The 20970-nt window shown below is 37.7% G+C and overlaps 1 protein-coding gene across 1 annotated transcript in view; it reads right to left on the bottom strand.

Annotated features, from left to right (window-relative positions):
* Positions 1–8234: 8234 nt before the first annotated feature.
* LOC134790328 (uncharacterized) overlaps positions 8235–20970 on the bottom strand; it is a 42330-nt gene continuing 29594 nt past the window's right edge. Inside the window, exons 8-14 of the mRNA XM_063761097.1 lie at positions 20010–20037; positions 12494–12673; positions 10575–10722; positions 9933–10104; positions 9341–9451; positions 8829–8971; positions 8235–8650 (exon numbers count right to left, since the gene is read on the bottom strand). Of these exons, the coding sequence (XP_063617167.1) occupies positions 8355–8650; positions 8829–8971; positions 9341–9451; positions 9933–10104; positions 10575–10722; positions 12494–12673; positions 20010–20037 (1078 nt within the window). The 3' untranslated portion in view covers positions 8235–8354. The remainder of the gene's footprint in view (positions 8651–8828; positions 8972–9340; positions 9452–9932; positions 10105–10574; positions 10723–12493; positions 12674–20009; positions 20038–20970) is intronic.

Below are 20970 nucleotides of genomic sequence, written 5' to 3'. Positions count from 1 at the left end.
GTACTGCTTTCATAAGTAATAGTTACTGATTTTTAAAAAGCGTTTTTCAATTTAAAAACATGTCAAGATCGCTTACCTTCTTTATAATGCTAAAAAAACGAACGATAGTCAGACAGTCGTTCTACAGTTGTTCAAATTCATATTTAGATATCAAAAAGACGATGCTAATATCCTGATAGCCTGATTGCACTCCGTTGGTATACATAATAGTGAAAAAATGGCTGTCTGTAAAGTCGGTTTACGGACGATAATTTTGCGTGATAACTCATAAGAAAACATTGCCATTACAGTCATTACGGAACGTTACCATGGAGATCTGTCCACAACGTTACCATGGAGATTTGTCCACAACGTGACACTTTTTCGTGCATGCTACCGGTGTTCATCGATTTATAAGATTATAAGACGTTATCATGTCAAAAGGGATAGGTACTGAGATAAACGCATTGATTCCATTGAATAGTGCAAATTGCAACTTCTCTTTCGTATTTTCCTCGTGCAGTAATTAATACTCAGAACTGTGTGCAATCGTAATCGTACTCGGAAACCATTTACGATGTTTGTTACACGAGTTCACAGAGATAGCGATGAACGTGACGTGAATTGAAGGTGACGTTCAAATTTCAACTGTGGCTGCATTATTGAGGGCCTACCGCGAACCACGTTCGACGTGTTGCCTCTCTGTAGTACTTGTAAATTCGTACGTAAGTGTGACAGGAAGGTAACACGTCGAACGTGGTTCGCGGTAGGCCCTCTATTGCGACGTCGTTGTTGGCGCCGCTGTATTTGTCAATTTCCTTGATAAAATGAGTGACCTTCGACGCCGCATTATTGACGCGAGTATGACGTTGAGTAATGTCACAAAAGTAGGTACCGTAAAATCAAACTTTAGTCCACAACTTACAAGTATGGTCCAAACTCAAGTTGCAGTATAATATATGAATAAGTATTTTTCAAATTATGTTGAGTATATAATATAGAAAGAGCATTAGGGTATCTAAGCTCCAAAATAATTTTTTTTACGAGTATAAATCACAAAGGCTCGTTAAGAATCAACGTTAAAAACTGGACCATATTTAGTTGTACTTAAGGACTATTTTATAGTTACCTGATTTTACGGTAATGCAGCTGCAGTTGACATTCGAATGTCACCTTACCGAGTAGAACATTCAATCCGTCACTTATATAAAGAACATTGATAGTGACACCGTCCGCGTTAGCGTTGCAGTCACCATCCGAATGTACCCTTAAGAATTGTACATTCCATTACTATGCCTACTATCCGTGTGAAAACTTCACAGGTGACCCGTGAGTGAATTCATGGGAATAAAAAAGTAGTTAACAATGAAATTACGAGTAACTAAACAAATAAAAACCGGACCGGGCGAGTCGGACTTGCCCACCGAGGGTTACGTAGTTTTTAGTATTTGTCGTTATAGCGGCAACAGAAATATGTCATCTGTGAAAATTTCAAGTGTCTTCACATCACGGTTCACGAGATACAGCCTGGTTGTGGTGACAGACAGGCAGACGGACAGTGGAGTGTTAGTAATAGGGTCCCGTTTTTACCCTTTGGGTAGTAACTCTTAAGTTGAGGTCAATTTGTGAAGTTCGAATACCGCTACATCTGAGTCATAAAGATCATAAGTAGGTAGTCCAGTATGATAAAGCCGCCTTTAACTAAAGCCTGACCAGGAATATAATAATCACGCGCCATGTTGCGGAATTTCACTGGAACTAATTTTTTCATAAGTCTCCCTAATCTACTACGTGAGAATAACAGCGCCCTCTTGACATTGATCATATATTACTAATAGGTCAGGCTTTATAAAGATATGTAGTCTTACACAAAACAATGATACATAGTCTTACACAATCCGTACACTCATTTCAGTTAATAACATCGTTGTCAGTAATTTCAGTCCATCTTGTCATAAGCGCCATACATTTTACTATTTACGATGTACACGTGTTGCAAACGTACGTTAGTTTAATGCGCGTTCCATTGTGCGCGTACGCAGGTGTTTGTTGTTTATCTGATGGAATTGAAATTTGAAAAACGGTTCTATGACACGTGTAGACCTGATATTTTTTCAAATTTTAAAATTATTTGCTAAAACAAGATTTAATTGAAATCCATAAATATGATCAAGTATTGGACCACGCAATTTCATGGAGGGTTCCGTAGTTCCGTACCTCTATACGATACAAAAAAACAATACGTATAATATCAACACCATATAAATAAAAAACACGTATTTTCGCGGATGGGAAGACCAAAGTTGATCATGTCAAAGATGCCAAAAGAGTTCTGATAATGCAGAAACGCGCAATACGTACACTTGCCGGTGTGAAAGACAGGCACCCTTGTAAAGAGCTTTTTGGTTCTCAACGTATAATGACGCACTACTCACAGTACCTGTTCGATGTACTGATATATGTAAGACAGAATATATCCCAATTTGCACGCATTAACTTTCCGGGCAAACTGCTTCGAGCTGCAGGGCGTCTGAGAACAGTTCCCCGTCGCATGGCACTTTCAAGAAAGAACCCACGAGTAATCGGCCCTACTTACTACGAGCACCTACCTGCCGCTCTGAGAAATGAGCCGTGTGACGAAACATTTAAGCGCAAATTGAGAAACCTTTTGTTGGATAACCCTCTGTACTCTGTAAATGAGTACATGGAATTGAATTTGTAACAACATATGTAATTTTATTTATTATTAAATTGTAGATTTGTATTTTAAACATGACATTTTGTTCTTTTGTGATATTTTTGTTTAAATTCGACATTTTAATGACAGTTACAAATTATTTATGTTGACATCGACTTTAATGTTAACTTGGTTTATATTCAATTGTTTGACATGTTTTTTCTTTGTACATGACGATCCTTATTGGGAGACATAATTTTATTAATCTTAATATTTTTTTTATTTTTAAATATATAATGTAATTTTTGACGATCATGATGAGAAGATAAACATAATTTTGACGAATGTAGCAAATTTATAGTGTAATTTTCATCTTGAAATAAAGAAATCTAATCTAATCTGTTCAACGTAATTTTCATTGAAAGATTAAGCTTTATTTCCTTTTTAGGGTTCCGTTCCCAAAAGGTAAAAACGGGACCCTATTACTAAGACTCCGCTGTCCATCTGTCCGTCTGTCCGTCCGTCCGTCTGTCTTTCACCAGGCTGTAACTCATGAACCGTGATAGCTATTGAAATTTTCACAGATGATGTATTTTTTCTGTTGCCGCTATAACACGAAATACTAAAATCTAAATAAAATAAATATTTAAGTGGGGCTCCCATGCAACAAACGTGATGTTTTCGACGTTTTTTGCGTAATGGTATGGAACCCTTCGTGCACGCATTCGACTCGCACTTGGCCGGTTTTTTTTGTACAGAAAGTGCCGTAAATTTAAGTACCTACGTCTTGCCAATAACTGACTGTATACACCCGGAGGAGGGGCATATTGTTTTGGACTTTGGAAGTGATATTATCTTGAAAACTAATATTATTTACCTACTTCTTACTATTGCATGAATTCTATAGTAATTTAAATTGTATTTTTCTTATTTACTCGTAATGCATGTTAATTATAAGATGTAATAATGTTTTGAAAAGATGTGTCCCGCCGAGTTTGTTGCCGGTCCCGTATTGGGATACCCTCCTCCAATTGAGGGGGGATTTAAGTTTTCTCGAGGCAGAGGTGGTGTGTGTAGGGTTGGAGCCGGTATAGCTTTATTTGACGTTCATAAGCGCATTGTAATATGCCTACTTGAATAAACTATTTTTTATCTTTATCTTTATCTATAAAGAACTAGACAGTTAATAGAGTTCACTTAAACTTCCTTGAACCTCGTCATGGCAAACAAACTAATAATACATCCATAGGTATTTCAAACGTGCCGTCGGCACGCAAATTGCTTTGTTGTGATAAATCCTCCTAGAATGTCTTTGGCGCTGCGTCCATTTTCACCGACGGCAAAATTTAAAGAATTACCAGTAGGCCTAGTACAGTCGACGTCAAAGATATGTTTACATTTTTCGCCTTATTATAAGGAAGTAAGGTGCTAAAGTGTAAACATATCTTTGACGTCGACTGTACATGATTAGTATCTCGCGGCGAGATCGACATCCCATCCCTCTTTAATTAACATAGAAAAAAAACTTGTAGGTAGTTTATCTCGCCGCAAGATACTGTCGCGCCAATCATGTGCTAGCCCGGCAGTTTAGCAATCTAGGTATGTCTGTGTAGGCGTACCTACAGATCTAGAAAGTACAAGATTGCTTGTCAACGATCAAAAGCGTGATTAAACTCAGCATGTCATTAAGTAATTGAAAATTATTGGTTTTCGTGTCCTACCACGTTTCCTGAATGCAGCTTTTCATATTTTCCAGTCCGCTAACCTTATGTTTTTTACTACGGTTAAAAAGTATGTGACAGAGTGAATGGTAGTCTCTAATAACTCCACAAAAGGTATGAAGAACAATTAGACTGTGAAAGATACTTTCGAACGCGAACTGTAGAAATATATAACACTTTAAACTCTCGCGTTTTGTAGGTACCTATACACATATTTAATTACATATTCGATTACATTTATATCTCCGTTGACATTTGCTGGGACATCAGTCTTTCCGTGGTGGTGCAACTCAGCTGAAACGTCGGAATTTAAGGTAAATACAATGAAATTATATCGCGGTAGACCAGTTTCTTTAATTAAATATTTGTGTAGAGATATTATGTTTGTTTGGAAAATTATTCCAGAGTGGCAGATACTTTTGGAGCGTTGTTTTATCCGCTACTATTGACTAGAGTCTGTTCGGAAAGGGAAGAGTCGTGGAACGTGCGGGGCCTAATACATTCCACGACTCTTCTCTTTCCGAACAGACTCTAACTGTACTACGACAGTGACGTTCGAAAGTCTACCTTGTATAGAGTCATAAAAGGACCTCTGTTTAAACATAGTCTTGTCTTTGATATACGCAGGATAAGCGGAGGTTGTTGGTTTAACGTCCTCAAACGACGTCCAGTATGCTAATTTAATGATAGGTAATTACTAACATTTACACCAGTGACCAGACAGCCCGTTGAAACAAACACGCCATTTTGCATATACACAATTGTTAATCTGTTATTCCAATGAAAGCATTGAGTAAATAATGTAGGTACAACTAATGCGCAGTAGACTTAGCTACCGAAATAAACATAGTCTTGTCAGAGTGCCTAGCCAAGATGCTAATTGTTTGCTTTTTACAGACTTCAGTTATGTTTAAGCGTCATTCTGGGTCTGTTATGGCCTATAACGATGTAGCTACTGGGTTGCTAATGTTGCTATATTTGCTATCACTATCGCTACACCTTATAAAACAAAATGCCCCGCCGCGTCTGTCTGTTTGTGTCTATGTATGATCGCGATAAACTCGAAAACTTCATCATTCATGCGGTTTCCACCTATAAATAGAAATAGAATGATTCTTGAGGAAGGTTTAGGTGTATAATTTGTTAAGGTTTTGTGTAACCCGTGCGAAGCCGGAGCAGATCGCTAGTATTTCGATCACTAAACATTTAAGTAGGAATTCATAAATTACCTGCGTTCTTACTAATCCTGGCTAAACCAGGCCAGCTCCGTCTTTCTAGCGTCGTATATGTCTTACTTTATCATTTACTGTCCCCAGATCCATATTGTTGCCAGGCCCAGATGGCCCGGACAAACGTTTATTTAAAAATGTTTAATTACACACAACGGGAAAACATTGGAATATTATTGTAAACGATCCCGCCAATGGCACATCGGCACGACGGCCGCTAAGTAATGTCAACCATTCAAACAACAATAAAAACTTTAATAGCTACATTACCCCTAGTAAGGATACAGTACGCTTAAAGTAAAACTTTGTTGTTTGAGCTCTTTTCTTTTCACAAGGTCTTCGACCGCATCTTTTAACCGCATTCACAAAACATTTTGTACCTACTTGATTATGTTCTTTGCTAGTATGATTTGGCCCTTTGTCCAAAATTCGTAGGTAGCTAAAGCAGGCCACTGACGAGCCTTCCAAATGGATGCCGTTACAATGGATTCATCCAAATGGACGGCATCCTAATATTAAACATTGTACGTTTTTGACATTCACGGACCGATTTTGGATTGCAGCCACGCTATTTGGACTGTTGGAAGGCTCGTCAGTGGCCACCAGCAATGCGTAACACTAGGTAAAAGAAAATCTTTTTACTAGATTTCAATCTAAACCTGGCGCAGAAAGGAACTTCGGTATCAGATATGCAGTTTGTTCGGTTGATGTTGAGTCAAGGGCACAGGAATCGGTGCCATGAACCATTGATGGTGATGTTTCTATGTATGTTATTTTCGCTTTCCTATTGGTGGATTTTTACCGCGCACATCGTTTCGATCTTTAAGGTGTAAGTAGGTACGTACTCGTATCAGGTTAGAGTCTAGCCAAGCTATCTCTGCGTGGCATTTGCCACGACAAAGTGTGGAATGTCATCATTAATGTCAAATTTCTATAAACATATGAGGTTCATTATAGCACTCTCATTTTGTTCAATTCAAGTCAGTGCAAAGTAAGCTTAGACGGACTCTATTCAGATACTTGAATGGTGGATAGAACAGGAGTCGATTATGATTTAACAATTTGTAAAAAAAAAGTAAAAATGATTTATTAACCAAGAAGAATTGCTTAAATACAGTACTAATTCAAATTATCGACGACTTCCACACTAGGCTATGCCTGCGTCGTGAAAGTCAGCTACATGCGGAAATTAACCAAGTAACAGCGTATCGTATTTGTAAAGATTTTGTTTTGACACCACCTTCACGATCGCTCACGCTTATTGATGCGCGGTGTGCGCAAAATGCTAAATCAGTATTGGCCTCTTTAATTAATTCCATGTACATCTAATCGCATAGTACAGTGATTCCTAACCTTTTCAGTCCGGTCACCCCTATGACTAACTAGGGAACCCGATTTTACCCCTCCTCCCAATGGTAATAAAAAATAAAACGTGTACGTTTGTTGTATTGTTATATGAGGTTAGCTTATTACCCCCGTAAAATACCACTTTTACCCCCACGGGGATAATTACCCCCAGGTTAGGAACCACTGGCATAGTATCATCTAATTAATTCAGCTGATACGTAGTCAGGGGTCAGATACATTGGTTACGTATCTCTGTGTTGTGAATACGAGCTCTGATTCTGACAGTCAAACAGTTAGGCATCGCAAAAGCCTCCGTTAAAGTCATTAGGCTCACTGCTTTCGCAGACAATGAATATTTTATTGTTGCGAGTAACAGTACCTTACACTTTATCGCCAGTTCAGATAACAGTTACGTTGTTGCATACGCACATTCTTACCTAGTGTACCCAGTATTATAGTGGTGGAACAAGAGCGATCGAAACGGAACTGCCACTGTTACACTAATATGAAAGAGTACGAAATAGAGAGACAAAGCGTTTCGTTATCGTAAGCGATCTAGCGTTTGTCACCTTGGCTAGGCCGGCAGGTACTCAAGTACTTGTTTGTGCGGGCTAACCTAGATTTCCGCATTTTATATAGCTGGGGCAATGCCTGTTTGAGTGGTTCTACATAATAGGTAGGTAGGTATCAGCCGTCATTGAAAATGACATGTCGGACGCCTCTGCCCGGCCTCGCCCGGTCTAGCGTGAGTCATCCTTTATATATGTACCTATCGATGTAATAGAATTTCGCACATTCTCCAGACGAACCCATTGTGTAGCTATAAATAAATATGGGGCTATCAATAAAACAGCGTGTTTTAATTAAAGCAACGATTTTATTGAACAGTAATATACGACAACGAAATATATTTATTGTAAGTAGTTAACAATATAAACGCGGTTCATAAAAATAATATAAAGTTTTTATGAGTATTATGCTTAAGTCTTCATAAATATAACAAAGCTGCCGGACGTACCGGTATTCAACACCTTTAGTATCACTTTATTTATTTAATTTTAATGCACAATAAAAATAAATACAAATAACTGGAAGCCTTAAGGCAAAATAGAAAATTTCTGAAGTAGGCGCAGTGAGAGAAATATTTCAGATAACATTGTAACATTTACTATACCTACTGGACAACATTATTTAGATAAATCATTTTGAACCTATAATATAAGCAGAAGTCTTATTCCAAGAGTTACTTGCGAGAGTTACTATGCGTTTATAAAATGACTTACAAATTGTTACAGAGACGCATTTCCATTTCCAATGGTTGAGGTAACTTTGCATTTGGAAACTCAATTTTATAAATCTACAATACTTCATTGTTAACAAATATGTTACCCATGTGTAATGTTAGAAACGCGAAGAAAGCCCACCGCTGCGACTGTCAGCATGGCTAGCGAGCGCATCGCCCCTCTGCTGTACTACATTAACCGCAGCATAGGGAAGAGAAGCATTGACCGTCGCGCCGACTAGAGGCTGGAGCGAAGGCGGCGCCGCCGATTCTAATGCCAGCACGCCGCCTGGTAACACGCCGACGCGGGCGCGTTCTATCGCTAGCCCAAGCTCGTCGCCTGCGCTTGTTGCTAGCGAGGCAGCTGCTTGCGCTAGCGCGCTTGTTGATTCAGCCCCAAGGACGTAGCGAGTACCTGCATTCGCGACAACGCATTATGATAAGGATAGCGAAGTTTCTACATATTTATGCGATAATTAGTCAATGTTAATAATTTAAGTTGCATTCCACGGGCAAAATAGCATAGATACATGTAACTGTTTTAGTATTAACTACTACTATTACACTCGTGCGGGAGACTACGGCACACTAACCACAGACGTTCTCGTTGAGTAAAATGGCAGGTGCCAGATCAATCGGTGCAGCGGGTGAATCTCGAGCATTGGCAGCGCTGCCCTCGCCGCCCGTGCCATCCACGCTCCAGGGTGGTAATGAGCCGAACGGCACCGACAGCCCTCTATATTCACAGAACAATATATCAAAGTTGGGATTAGGTTATAAATACAGTTAGTAGGTTAGCGACCACGCTGCGGAAAACATGGTTGAATATTATAGGAATACCTATGTATAATGAAGATTGCATGTGAATTGGATACATTATGGTAACTTTAAAGTAAAAATGTCAATTTTTGCAACTTTCAATAGATTTATATTTTTCTATAGCCTTTCATTGTATTATTTCTGGTGGGCAGTGGGCGGCAGTCAAAACTTTTGTCAAATATTTTTTTATTGTTTACATAGTTTGATAGGTTAACATGAATAATTGATAAGCAATTTTGCAGGTTCAAATCACAAAGGTTCAAATAACATTCAAGTAAATACGTACGTGACAAGTGCAATGTAGGTGTCAACGGGATCTACCACAGCCAGGCCGGTCGCCACGCCGCCGGCCGGCGATGTTTTATCGTGCGCTTCATTCACAAGAGCAGCAACTACCCTGCATAAATTTTGTTTCTTATAATAGAAAGAAATCATTGGTACTAACGTAACCTAATGAATGGATAAACGATTACATTTTTATGAATTTAGTTTTTGTCAATTTAATATCTACATAGTACCTAAACACGATGGGGTAAATAAGAAATAATACCTACTCTACAAAATACATTCATTGTAAAATTTTACGCTAAGTTATAAAATATATTCCTACATACATCGTTGAGCTTATGCATTTTATACATTAATCGTTGAACCTAAATACACTTACGAAAAAAAAAATGCTTAGTGAAAACTAGACAAAGGGTCGGTTGCACCAAACCAATTGCCATCGTTAAAACATTAGCTAAATTTTATTATATGTCAAGTTTCATACTTCAGTGCTAAATGCCGGTGATCAGCCCGTCAATAGTGGTTGATTGAACTGGCCCTAAAAGGTTCCTCGAAAGATGGGTAAATGATGGGACACTTTTCATGCCAACCTTCGTTCGGCCTCATCGACGTCGAAGGGTATCTCGATCGCCGCAACGAGTGCCCTCGCCGCAGACGCAGCGCCAACGCCGCCGACGAAAAATCTCCAGCCGCCAGCTGGAGTGGCCAGCGCCGACGAAAACCGCACCGCGTTTGCGTCTTTTGACCACATTGCCGTTAGCTCTGTGTATATTTTAATTTGTAAATATATATTTATTGATGACTAATATAGTGCAAACAATTTTATTTCTGAAACATATTATGATTATTGGACTTTGATAGGTATAAGGTAATTAACGGTTTGTTTATTAGATACTTACTTATTTGTATTTTGCAAAGCGTATCCAAATAATTAGAGCCATTTGATTATTTAAAATTATCATCAAATCGCGACCCTCATGCTTTCTGACATTATTGTTGGTGAAATATAACTGGAGCGATAGCGATACGATCATTCGCACCTAATATTTACTAATAAAATTATTATTAGATAAATTATTTACTAATAAGAAATCCATTAAGTGCGCCGTAACATAAAGCATCGTAAGCCTTTATACCTACATAGATGCGTGGTATCAAGATTGTATCATAACAATAACAACTCTAGTTAAAATTTAAATTGACACTCGACCTCCTGTTTGTTAGTCTTGTACCTGCACTAGTGTTGCGCTGCAGCGTCTCAAGATAGTCGGCGTAGGCGGGGTCGGCGCGCACGGTGTTCACGAGCCAACCGGCGCGGCCGGCGTCGCTCGCCGCCGTCGCCAAACCTCTTGACACTGTGTAACCACCTCTGTTGACAACAATACAGTATTATTATTATTGCATGTCTAAAAATAGCATAAAAGCTTGAACATATTGTTAATTATTGTAGACAACAGACTCTTATCGCTGAGTGGTCTTTTGCAGATAATATTTGTGTAGTGAAAACAAGGAAAGTCTGTAATGATGATTGAGTGATGCTTTACTTTTTTGTATTACGTTTGGTTTTTTGCATCTTATGAAGTTAAGGAACTTTTCATTTTAAGTGTCCCGAATTACATATGTCTGATAACAGACATAACATACCAGCTATACATATGCATGTATAGCTGGTAGAGAAGTGTCCCAGTTCCATTTTCGAAGCGTGGGAAGAGATTCAATGCATTACCTGTCAATTTGTTGTGGAGTTTATGAGATCTGTCCATCTTCTGGGAGTTTTATTTGTTGTAAGTGGTGTTTATTTATAGGTATTCTGGTGACACTAATGTTTCATTTATTCACATGAAAGATATTCGCTCCCAGCATCCATGTTTACAATGTTCACTTACTTACTGAATGGACTAAGATAACTCACGGTCCAACATCATATGGTCCAGACAAAACAACAGAACCTAATCGGAAATTTTGAAAAATTCGATGGGCACTTTCGCTAAAAACATGAGTTGACATTCATGATATCATGATGTTGACAAACTTTTGGTTTAAAAGTCAATAAATAGATCAATATTAATCTAAGAAATTCTCGAAAGTAAAACTTTTCCAAAATTCGCTAATAGAGACACATGTTCACAACTGTCGCAGTTATTGTCTTAATTTTCATGTATTTTAATAAAACGAAGAAGAATCCAATACCGGAATTATCATTTTTCGATATTGGTCCTCTTCCATTCCGGTATAATATCGTAAGAATCGGTACGATATTCCGGTATTTCTGGATTTCGGTATTCAAATCTTATGCGTCATAATATAATACCGCTTCCTCAGTTCGATTTTTGAATTTCGAGCGTTCGATTCCGTCACTCGAAAGTCTGTGTAAAACGGCGAATTCATAATTTTGAAATACGAGCCATAGATATTGGGAATCTAGTGGTATTGACTTAATATTGACCACTCGTTTTCAATTCTATTAGTACAATTTAAATGCCTAGTAGTGGAAATATATTATAATAGAAAATCACGAAATCAAGCGGTCGAAATTAAAAAAATCGGCCCCCAGGTTCGGCCCATTTACGAAGACTAGCGAGTATATTTAGCAGCTGACAATCAGACAACGATAAAAAAATGGTAAACTAACGCTTTTGTGTCAAGTGCCGACTGAACGGCGCCAGTTGGCATACACCCAAAGACTATCTTTTCGCTTCGTTATGATCTAATTTAATTAAAAAAAAGCGCGGGTGGCCTAGGGGTAAGAGTGTGCGACTTTCAATCCGGAGGTTGCGGGTTCAAACCCCGGCTCTTACGAATGAGTTTTTCGGAACTTATGTACGAAATATCATTTGATATTTACCAGTCGCTTTTCGGTGAAGGAAAACATCGTGAGGAAACCAGAATAATCCCAATAAGGTCTAGTTTCCCCTCTGGGTTGGAAGGTCAGATGGCAGTCGCTTTCGTAAAAACTAGTGCCTACGTCAAATCATGGGATTAGTTGTCAAGCGGACCCCAGGCTCTCATGAGCCGTGGCAAAATGCCGGGATAACGCGAGGAAGAAGAAGATGATCTAATTTAATTAAAATTGGTGATATTGATAATAGAAAATCAAGAATCCGTGGTACGGTGTGACAGAGAGCGCTGGCCGTTTTTATAGGCATTCTACCCTGAATGATTTAATCTGCCGCGCCCTCAGCACCGCCTCTCTTCCCGCGACTTTGGAGCCGTCAGGCCTCTCGGCGGCTGAAGGCAAGAGACCTGACGGCTGCACTCTCGTGCCATGGAGGGACGCTACCTGCGGTAGATACTCTGGCCCCGTTCCACGTTGAGAGGTCTGCTCGGAAGCCTGGGACAGCCGCGGATAATTAAATCAGGCAGGCACAGACACTGAAGCGCCGCAAGTATGCGTTCTTAACAAACGAATACGAGTTTGCGGCACTTGCAGTGGAAACATTGGGTCCTTGGTCGACCGACACGAAAAAATTTATGAAGGAAGTGTCGGCTCGATTGGTAGGCGTCTCGGGCGGCCCAAGAGCGGGCTCGTTCTTTGTTCAGAGGCTAGGCCTGGCGATTCAGAGGGGGAATGTCGCCAGCATTTTGGGGAGTTTCCCGGAAGCGGGTGAGTTGAGGGAGATATTTTACATTTAGTTATGTTTTAGTTTTATCTATTTATAGCTTGGGTAGGTTAAGGTTAAGTAGCAGTAATTAGTTTTAAGTGTGATTTATTTTTTGTGACGTTCAACTTTTAATATGTTTGTATATGTGATTACTTGGTGTGACAGTAATTTGACGAGGAATTTGACGATGGTGACGCTTTCACACTCTGTTATTGTCTGTTCTTGCTTTCACAGAGTCTCGCATAAGCGCAACTAAGATTGAAAATAACCTAAGGAAAGACGAAGGAAAAGAAAAAAAAAACAATCATTTATTCAGGCGAAAGAAACCCTATTGTACAGTTTTTTCTTCTGCCAAACTGCAATGGCAGAGGGAACTCCCTTAAAACATAGATGGGTAGACTTAGCTAATTGCCTCATTAATTGTTAACTTAAGTCGGTACATCTTATTGCTTACGGTGGTAACTTTAATTTAATTTTGTTTAATAGAAACATTTACATTTTAAATTTAAACATCCTAATCTTCGAGCAACACCGGCTTCCGACACATCGGAAGGGAGGGGCCCAAGCGATATCTCACCGTACAAATCTTTCTGCATTTTTCGCGGGGGGAAAGGTGCACACAGTCGCACTTCTCACACACTTACATACAAAATCCAATCTGTAATGACGGCACAAATACATAGAAAATGACACACGTCAAAGACAAATCTTGCAAACGTCGATCTCTTTTTGTGTACGGACGAGTGACAAGTGTCACAACACGCACACTAACACATTTTCGTTGAAGTATGTTATTGTATTCTGAGAGATGAGAAGTCGGATTTGTCGCTCGACCGATCCGCAATTTGTACTGAGCGAGCAAAATCGATAAATCCAACAATTACATGAGACTAAAATATAATAATTGTGTTTGAATGTAATTAAACGTATGATATGTAAAAAAAAATATTACATGTGAAATGTAACACTTTCTTTTTGTAAATTTGATGTCCCCGACCTCTTTTTATAACAAAAAACCGAGCAAACAGGCATTTTTGTGCAGCAGTGTTCACGCGCGCGTCTGGACTCGGTCTAGTGAAAAATCCAAGTGCAACTAGTTTTATTACCCGCGCTAGATTAGATTGACGCGCTAATCTTGTACCTCGGCAGAGGGGAAATAGTGGGGTCCATATTGGGTTGCATACAAGTTTAGGTCATATCTTTGATGCGCATAACAACTTGTGTCATAATCATCATTGCGCATACAAATTAAAAGTCATATTATCATGTGTCATACATTTTTAGCCATAATATTTGATGACATACTCAGCAGTTGTCATATATTTTTTGTGCATATAGGTTTTGATTATAATGAATCAAATGTCATACCAGCTAAAAGCATAGTTATCGATACTTATAATGTTTCTACGTATAACGTTTTGTAGCATAATAATTTTCAACCATAATGATTTACATAATTTTAGCCTCTCAACAACTCCTCGAAAAAAACCTTTTCCCTAATATCCGTCCAAACACCTAATTCGACGGAGCCCCGCTCACGCGGGGCTCCTATTTCTGCGTAGTTTGCCCTTCGGGCATCTAAAGAAACCTAACGAACCTAACCTACCTATTATGATTAGTTTCTTTTATATAACCGTTTCTCCTACTGGAGGGGGCTCCTCTTCTTCGATCTACTCTTTTATACGGTCTTTGTGTGGTTACGATTATGACATTTATGACTAAAGTAATATTTGCTTCATATGTTGCTCACAACCATACATATTTATTATTCATGCTTTGGTTACAAACTTTATGACCACTATAAATATATGACTTAACTTTTTATGTCTATATTAATACTATGCACTGCAATACTTCGAACGAAATACAATTATGGATATCAAGCATATGACTTAAAATTTTATGCAAATTAAATTAATGACTATAAAAATTATGACAACTCATTTATGACAAAAACCCAGTTATGCTTAGGAATAATTCTGACTGAAGATTTTTATGACTTACAATTTTATGCATAAAGTGTAATGACAATTTAAAATATGACAAAAGTTGTTATGCGACCAGAGGGAGTCCCGAAATAGTGCGAATGCCGCCTCCCTTCCGTGTTGCTCGAAGATCCTAATTGATTGAGAAGTAATGATAACCAGAGTTCGGACAAATTATCGCAAAAATAAATATAGTACATGATACAATTTTTTTTACAATTTTGAACTGCAGTTTTTGAGTATAATCTGGAAATTTTATAAAGATACTTACTGTGTACCTACATAATATGAGTTTAATAAATCTTGTCCTATTTTGAGATATAAATGATTTTTGATGGTTTTGCGATGATTTGTCCGATCACTGATGATAACTAATAATGCTCTTGCTCTTACGAATAACGAAATTTGTCAAGTCAACTCGCCGAGAACAACTCTTTACCCCTTTATTCATAAAACTTAGCAAACCTCTGTTAAATTTTGTCTCTTTCTAAACCAAAATGTAAAAATGGCAAATAAAGACAAAAGTTTAACTAAGGCTTGTTAGAAGTCTAGACAAGAATCAGAATCAGAATCAGAATCAGAATTGTTTATTGCACTCATATTAGTATACAGTTCTTAAAAACTACTAGTACAGTTCCACATGAACCCTGTAAGGGTATAACAATATACTTAACACTAACTTATGAGATAACATGCATCATAGGCTTAAGCCAATTCCATAATGTATGATTTACAATGGTCTCTCTTGTAACCTTTTTTCCAAATTTATCTCTTCTCTGTGCCAGTTATTCATCCATATTTTCGTTAAAAAAATCATTTAATGTATAGTACGCTTTTTTTACTAGGTAAGTTTTTAATGCATTTTTAAAGTTACTATAATTATTTATTTCTTTGAATTCGTTTGGGATTTTATTATATATTTTTATGGCCATGCCAAAAGGGCCTTTATGGATCATCTGTAAAGTAGAGTTTTGTGTGGCTAGTCTAGTCTTTGGTCGTAGATGGGCCGCTCGCGAGTATTGAGGAAAGAGGTTTCCATTGTTCTTTACGAATAGACACACTTCCAATATGTACATGGAGATTAAGGTCAGGATTCTTAACTTTATGAAGTGAGGTTTGCAGCTTTCCAGTTGATGAATATTTATTCAGAACGCCATTAGATGTTACATACACAATTAATTTTGATACGATGATAACGCGTCTGTTGTCCTCCTTTTTGGAGAAGGTTAAAAAACAGAAACATTACAAAACCAGCTTGAGTAGGCAATATCGTTTGTTATTTCTGCATCTATAGAGTCTATGTGGAAAGAGAAGAGTCGTGAAATGTATAAGAACCAAAACATTCCACGACTCTTCCCGCACAGACTCTACCAAATCGCTAGATTTACATACAAGCGGCCATTCACACGAACATTTATATCGTGAGATAATATTAAGTATCCCAACAAAAACATTAATGTGAAATGAGAGCCGAGTTCAATATTAAGAATATGTGTCGTTGTTGACTCGCCGACAAAAGAATTAAGATCTATATCGGCGCCAAGTTCTGTGCTGTGTAGAAAATACTGAAATTATAAAAGATTTGACTTTGCTAGTTTTTACCAACAATTAAACAATTTTTAGAAAAGTAACATAGACAATAATAGCCTATATGAGCTGCGTAAAAATATTTTTAAATTTTCAGATTTTTTCCTTTGTACTTATACGCCTAATAGTCTACCGTCATGCAAATATCATGTTTCTAGATTACCTGGAAGTGGGTTAGGTTTATCATCTATAAGTCTATATTAATCTAATAATTATAAATATATATAATATTTTTTTTACGTGATTATTTCCATCGAATTATCAATAATTTTCAATTATCTGATTTTTTTCCTTAAAAGCCTCCTTGATGCCAAATTTCAAGTTTCTAGGTCATCTAGAAGTGGGTTAGGTTTTTGATTTATAAGTCAGTCAGTCACAAAAATGTCTGTTTTTAAACGTTAATTTATCAATAACTGATTGAGTTACGTTTATGATATTTTGTATTCTAGAAACTAAGGGGCTAAAATAAATGTGCCAAATTTCATGTGTGTAGGTTAAATGGGTTTCAAGTTGGGAAGGGGTCAAAGGTGGCTTGAAATGGTTCGTGTAATATTACACACGGTTGCTGTGTCGCCAATTCTTTTTCTTTGAACTTGGCTGGACACGCTGCCGCGTGTCTAGAAAATACGCTCGACAGTTATGAGCGTGTAAAAATTGATGGTTTGTAAGAATAGCTGCAGCGAGTAGCAAAAAATATCTACGAATTTAAACATAAATGAGTCGCCACTTTATTTAACAATACTACAAATAGTCATGTTAAATATAGATGGCTAAACCGACTGGACATATTATTGTGGAATGAGACAGTTGTAGCCCGGTGTCCGGCTGCATGAAACCCACTAAAAAAATAGAAAATACCTACCCTGTGGGGGTAGCTTTTCGGTGAAGGAAAACATCGTGAGGAAACCTGCTTACATCTGCGAAGAAATTTAAAGGTGTATGCGAAGTCCCCAATTCGCATTGGGCTATTAGCGTGGGGAATATAGCCCAAGCCCTCTTGCGCATGAGAGGAGGCCTTGCCCAGCAGTGGGACGTATATAGGCTGAATTTATTGTTATTTTTATTATTATTCTGTGGGGGTAGCTGACTTTTAGTAGCCTGACTGCTCTTGGTCGGCCGCGGCTTAACTTGGCAAATTTTGCCCAAATGGCAAAAAAGTGGTACAAACATTCATCAAAAAAACCTCATCGAAATATAGCATGAATTGCGCGAGTGACCAAACGTTAGTTTTTAAACCGTACACTGAGAGAAAAATCATCACCAGGAATTAATAAACAGTTCTGTACTGTTCTGGGGGAAAAAATGAAGTTTTAGTAGTAATCATGGAAGTTTCACTATTTCTGTAAAATTTATTTATTTCTACAAACAGCTCAGTAATACTAAATCTAATTTCAGCAAACAGACTTTAGGGGCTGTCCATAAATTACGTCATCGATTTTTGACGATTTTTGACCCCCCCCCCCCCCTATAATCATCCAAAATCATGCTTCAAATGACCCCATTTCCTCCTACTTCATGCTACCGTCATCCGATGTCCAGACCCCCCCCCCCCCTAATTTGAAATGACGTAATTTATGAATAGCCCCTTAGTAAATGGAGCATTAAACAAAGTTCAGTATTTGTTACAATCCATTTTTATTACTACTAAAATTCTCCGATTTTTACTAGTAAAGCTTGTGATTTTTGGAAAAAAGCATCTGTGATTTCAAGTTATGATTTTAGTAAATGTCTCACTTACATAGTTTTGTAATATCTAAAAAACGAGTTCGCAGGAATAACATTACCCCATTTAAAATAACAATTCAGCTGTTACTATAGCGACATTACAAAGTTTACTGGTATTTAGTATATAGACTTGTTGTGTTTATGTTCATTGTTGTACCAATCACTAAACGAGTTTTGTAATACCAACACAGCGAAACGAATGTTAGTGATTTTAGTAAAATTTACTACTTGCTACGTTCATTTGGTTAGAGTTAGTATTGTGTCGGATGTCGGGCGGGCGTGTCTCGTGTCTTCTTTGTTTAAAACATACTTAAGTTAAATAATATATTTAGGATATATTGTGGGCCATGGACATATTAACCCGCGACCTACTGTGTAGTTGGGGTCTACAGGAATATATTGTTCTGCAACTTCGAGCTAGCTGTTGTTATTCTAATGATAATGACATCATAGGTAAATCTAAACTGTTTGCAATTCCAACCTCCCTAGCACAGGTGCGCCGCGAGAGCATGTTGCGCGCGTAATAACTACTAGTCTCTTTCTGACTGCATGAATAAGAAAGGAATGGGTAGAATATCTCGACAGGCTTTTATAGTGCCTCTTTAGTACAGAGATATACTACCAAATGCTTTTTTATTCATACAGACAGAAATAAAGACGGGTAGCTACCACGCGCGCGACATGCTCTCGCGGCGCCCGTTTGCTAGGGGCGGAGGAATTGCAAACAGTTTAGTTTTTGCCTGTGACGTCATTATATCTAGAATAACAACAGCTAGCTTGGAATCGCAGTACAGTTTAGTAAAACCTATGACGTCATCGTCTCCGATATTGCTAAAGCACGCTTAGAATTACAAAACGGTTAGTTTTCACCCATGACGTCATCACCTCCGCTAATATTGCTAAAGCACCTCTCGGAATAACAAAACCAAATTTCTGAAATTACTCTAGCATACTTCAAATTACAAATATAGAAGTTGTATTTCCTACTAAATGGAAATTGCAAAAGTCAATTTGTTCCTATTAGTTGACTGTCCTTGTCCCCGGATTAAGTTTTATTTTTGTAATTCTAAGTGTGTTTTTGTTAGTTTTTTGTCTCAGTGTAAAATTAGTTTAAATTCGACTATTTTAACCCTTTAATTAGACGAACTTTGGATTTAAAAGTTCCTACAAATAAGATTCCACAATATAAAGTCATAATTACTTTATCTGGCCCCAATTTCACCAGGGTGACAGGTGCGACAATTGTAAAACATCACTGTTGCTGACGTCACAGGCATCCATGGGCTACGGTTACCGCTTACCATCGGGCGGGCCGTATTCCTGTTTGCCACCATCATTGTATTATTAAAAAAACTTTATTATATCGGAAAAAAACAGATATTTCTCTTGCTAAGTTTATGACAATTGTCACAAGAAACACTACAATTGTAACGAAATTCCGACATATAAATCATTTCCTGTCAAGATTCACCGACAATTCTACAAATATGTCGACTAGAAAAAATAATTCTTGTTTCACAACATAATTGTAATACATACAATTGTAGCAAAATGCCTGTCATGTTTGTAAGTATTTCTATAGAAAATATTTTATAAAATTGTAATATGTCACCTGTCGCTTGACAATTGTCGCTAGACATAATATATGTCACTGACAATTGTAGCCGTGGTGAAATTGGAGCCTGATGTCATGATGACGTTATGTAGATCTTATAATTCTTAAAGCGTTTTCACGTTGTCCAATCCGATATCGGATGTAGGATCTAACTTCCGCGTAGCCGGGCTGCGGGATGTACCTACACACAAACATAAAAAATAGCCTACACATACACGCACACAAATAAAAATTATCGGCCTGACAACTGACGGAGGTCCGACATGGCTGAAGTTATCGGAAGTGCCAATCCGATATCGAATGTCGGATGGCCCCTACTAGAAAGACAGCTGTTTTGACCGCCTCGCCTCCGCCTTTTTTGCATTAAGACGAAAGTAGATGTCTGCACGAAATCGCCTTTTCATACAAACGTAGTCCTAATTTTTCTCTCTAGATATTAACATTATTGAAGATATATTGACACAGTTGTTAGAAGTATGTCAACGACAGCTATGTTTGATTTTCGTTTGTTCTTTCGGATTTCATTATTATAAGAGTTAGGAGCAGTTAAAAAATTGTATGGAAATTGTTATTCGCTCGTAATTATAATAATAATCAAAAAATAGAAAAAAGTCAAATGAAGGGACATAGCTATGGTTAATATCAAATTTTGTAAAAATATTTACCACAATGACAATATCCAGAGACAATATTATATGTTTTAAGTATATTATCACTAAAGAAATGTAATGATATCCAAAGAGGAATATAGGGCCTACGTTTGTATGGAGAAGCGGCCGTCCACTTCCCTCTTAACGTTATTTTTAGCAATAAAGATTTCTTAAATGAATAAATAAACATAGAAATAGAGTCATTGCGCTAGTTTTCGTCGGGCTCTAGTTTTCGTCCACTTGACGAAATTTGAATACAGACTTCATTGCTGCACAAATTTGGAATGGTTCAATCATTAATATCTAAACAATTTATCTATCTACATAAAAAATATATTTCGCAAGTAGCAAATTAAAAATGAAATGTATTATTTGCTAATCCGTCATGTCCGATCCGATCCGACGGAAGCTGACACTGGACGGTAAACTGACGCAATTACCCTATACATTATGTTTTTGTATTG

Source organism: Cydia splendana, chromosome 5, assembly GCF_910591565.1.
Source record: "Cydia splendana chromosome 5, ilCydSple1.2, whole genome shotgun sequence".
Classification (NCBI taxonomy): Eukaryota; Metazoa; Arthropoda; class Insecta; order Lepidoptera; family Tortricidae; genus Cydia; species Cydia splendana.
The sequence above is the reverse complement of the archived record's forward strand: the minus strand, read 5'-3'. Positions and strand labels throughout refer to the sequence as shown.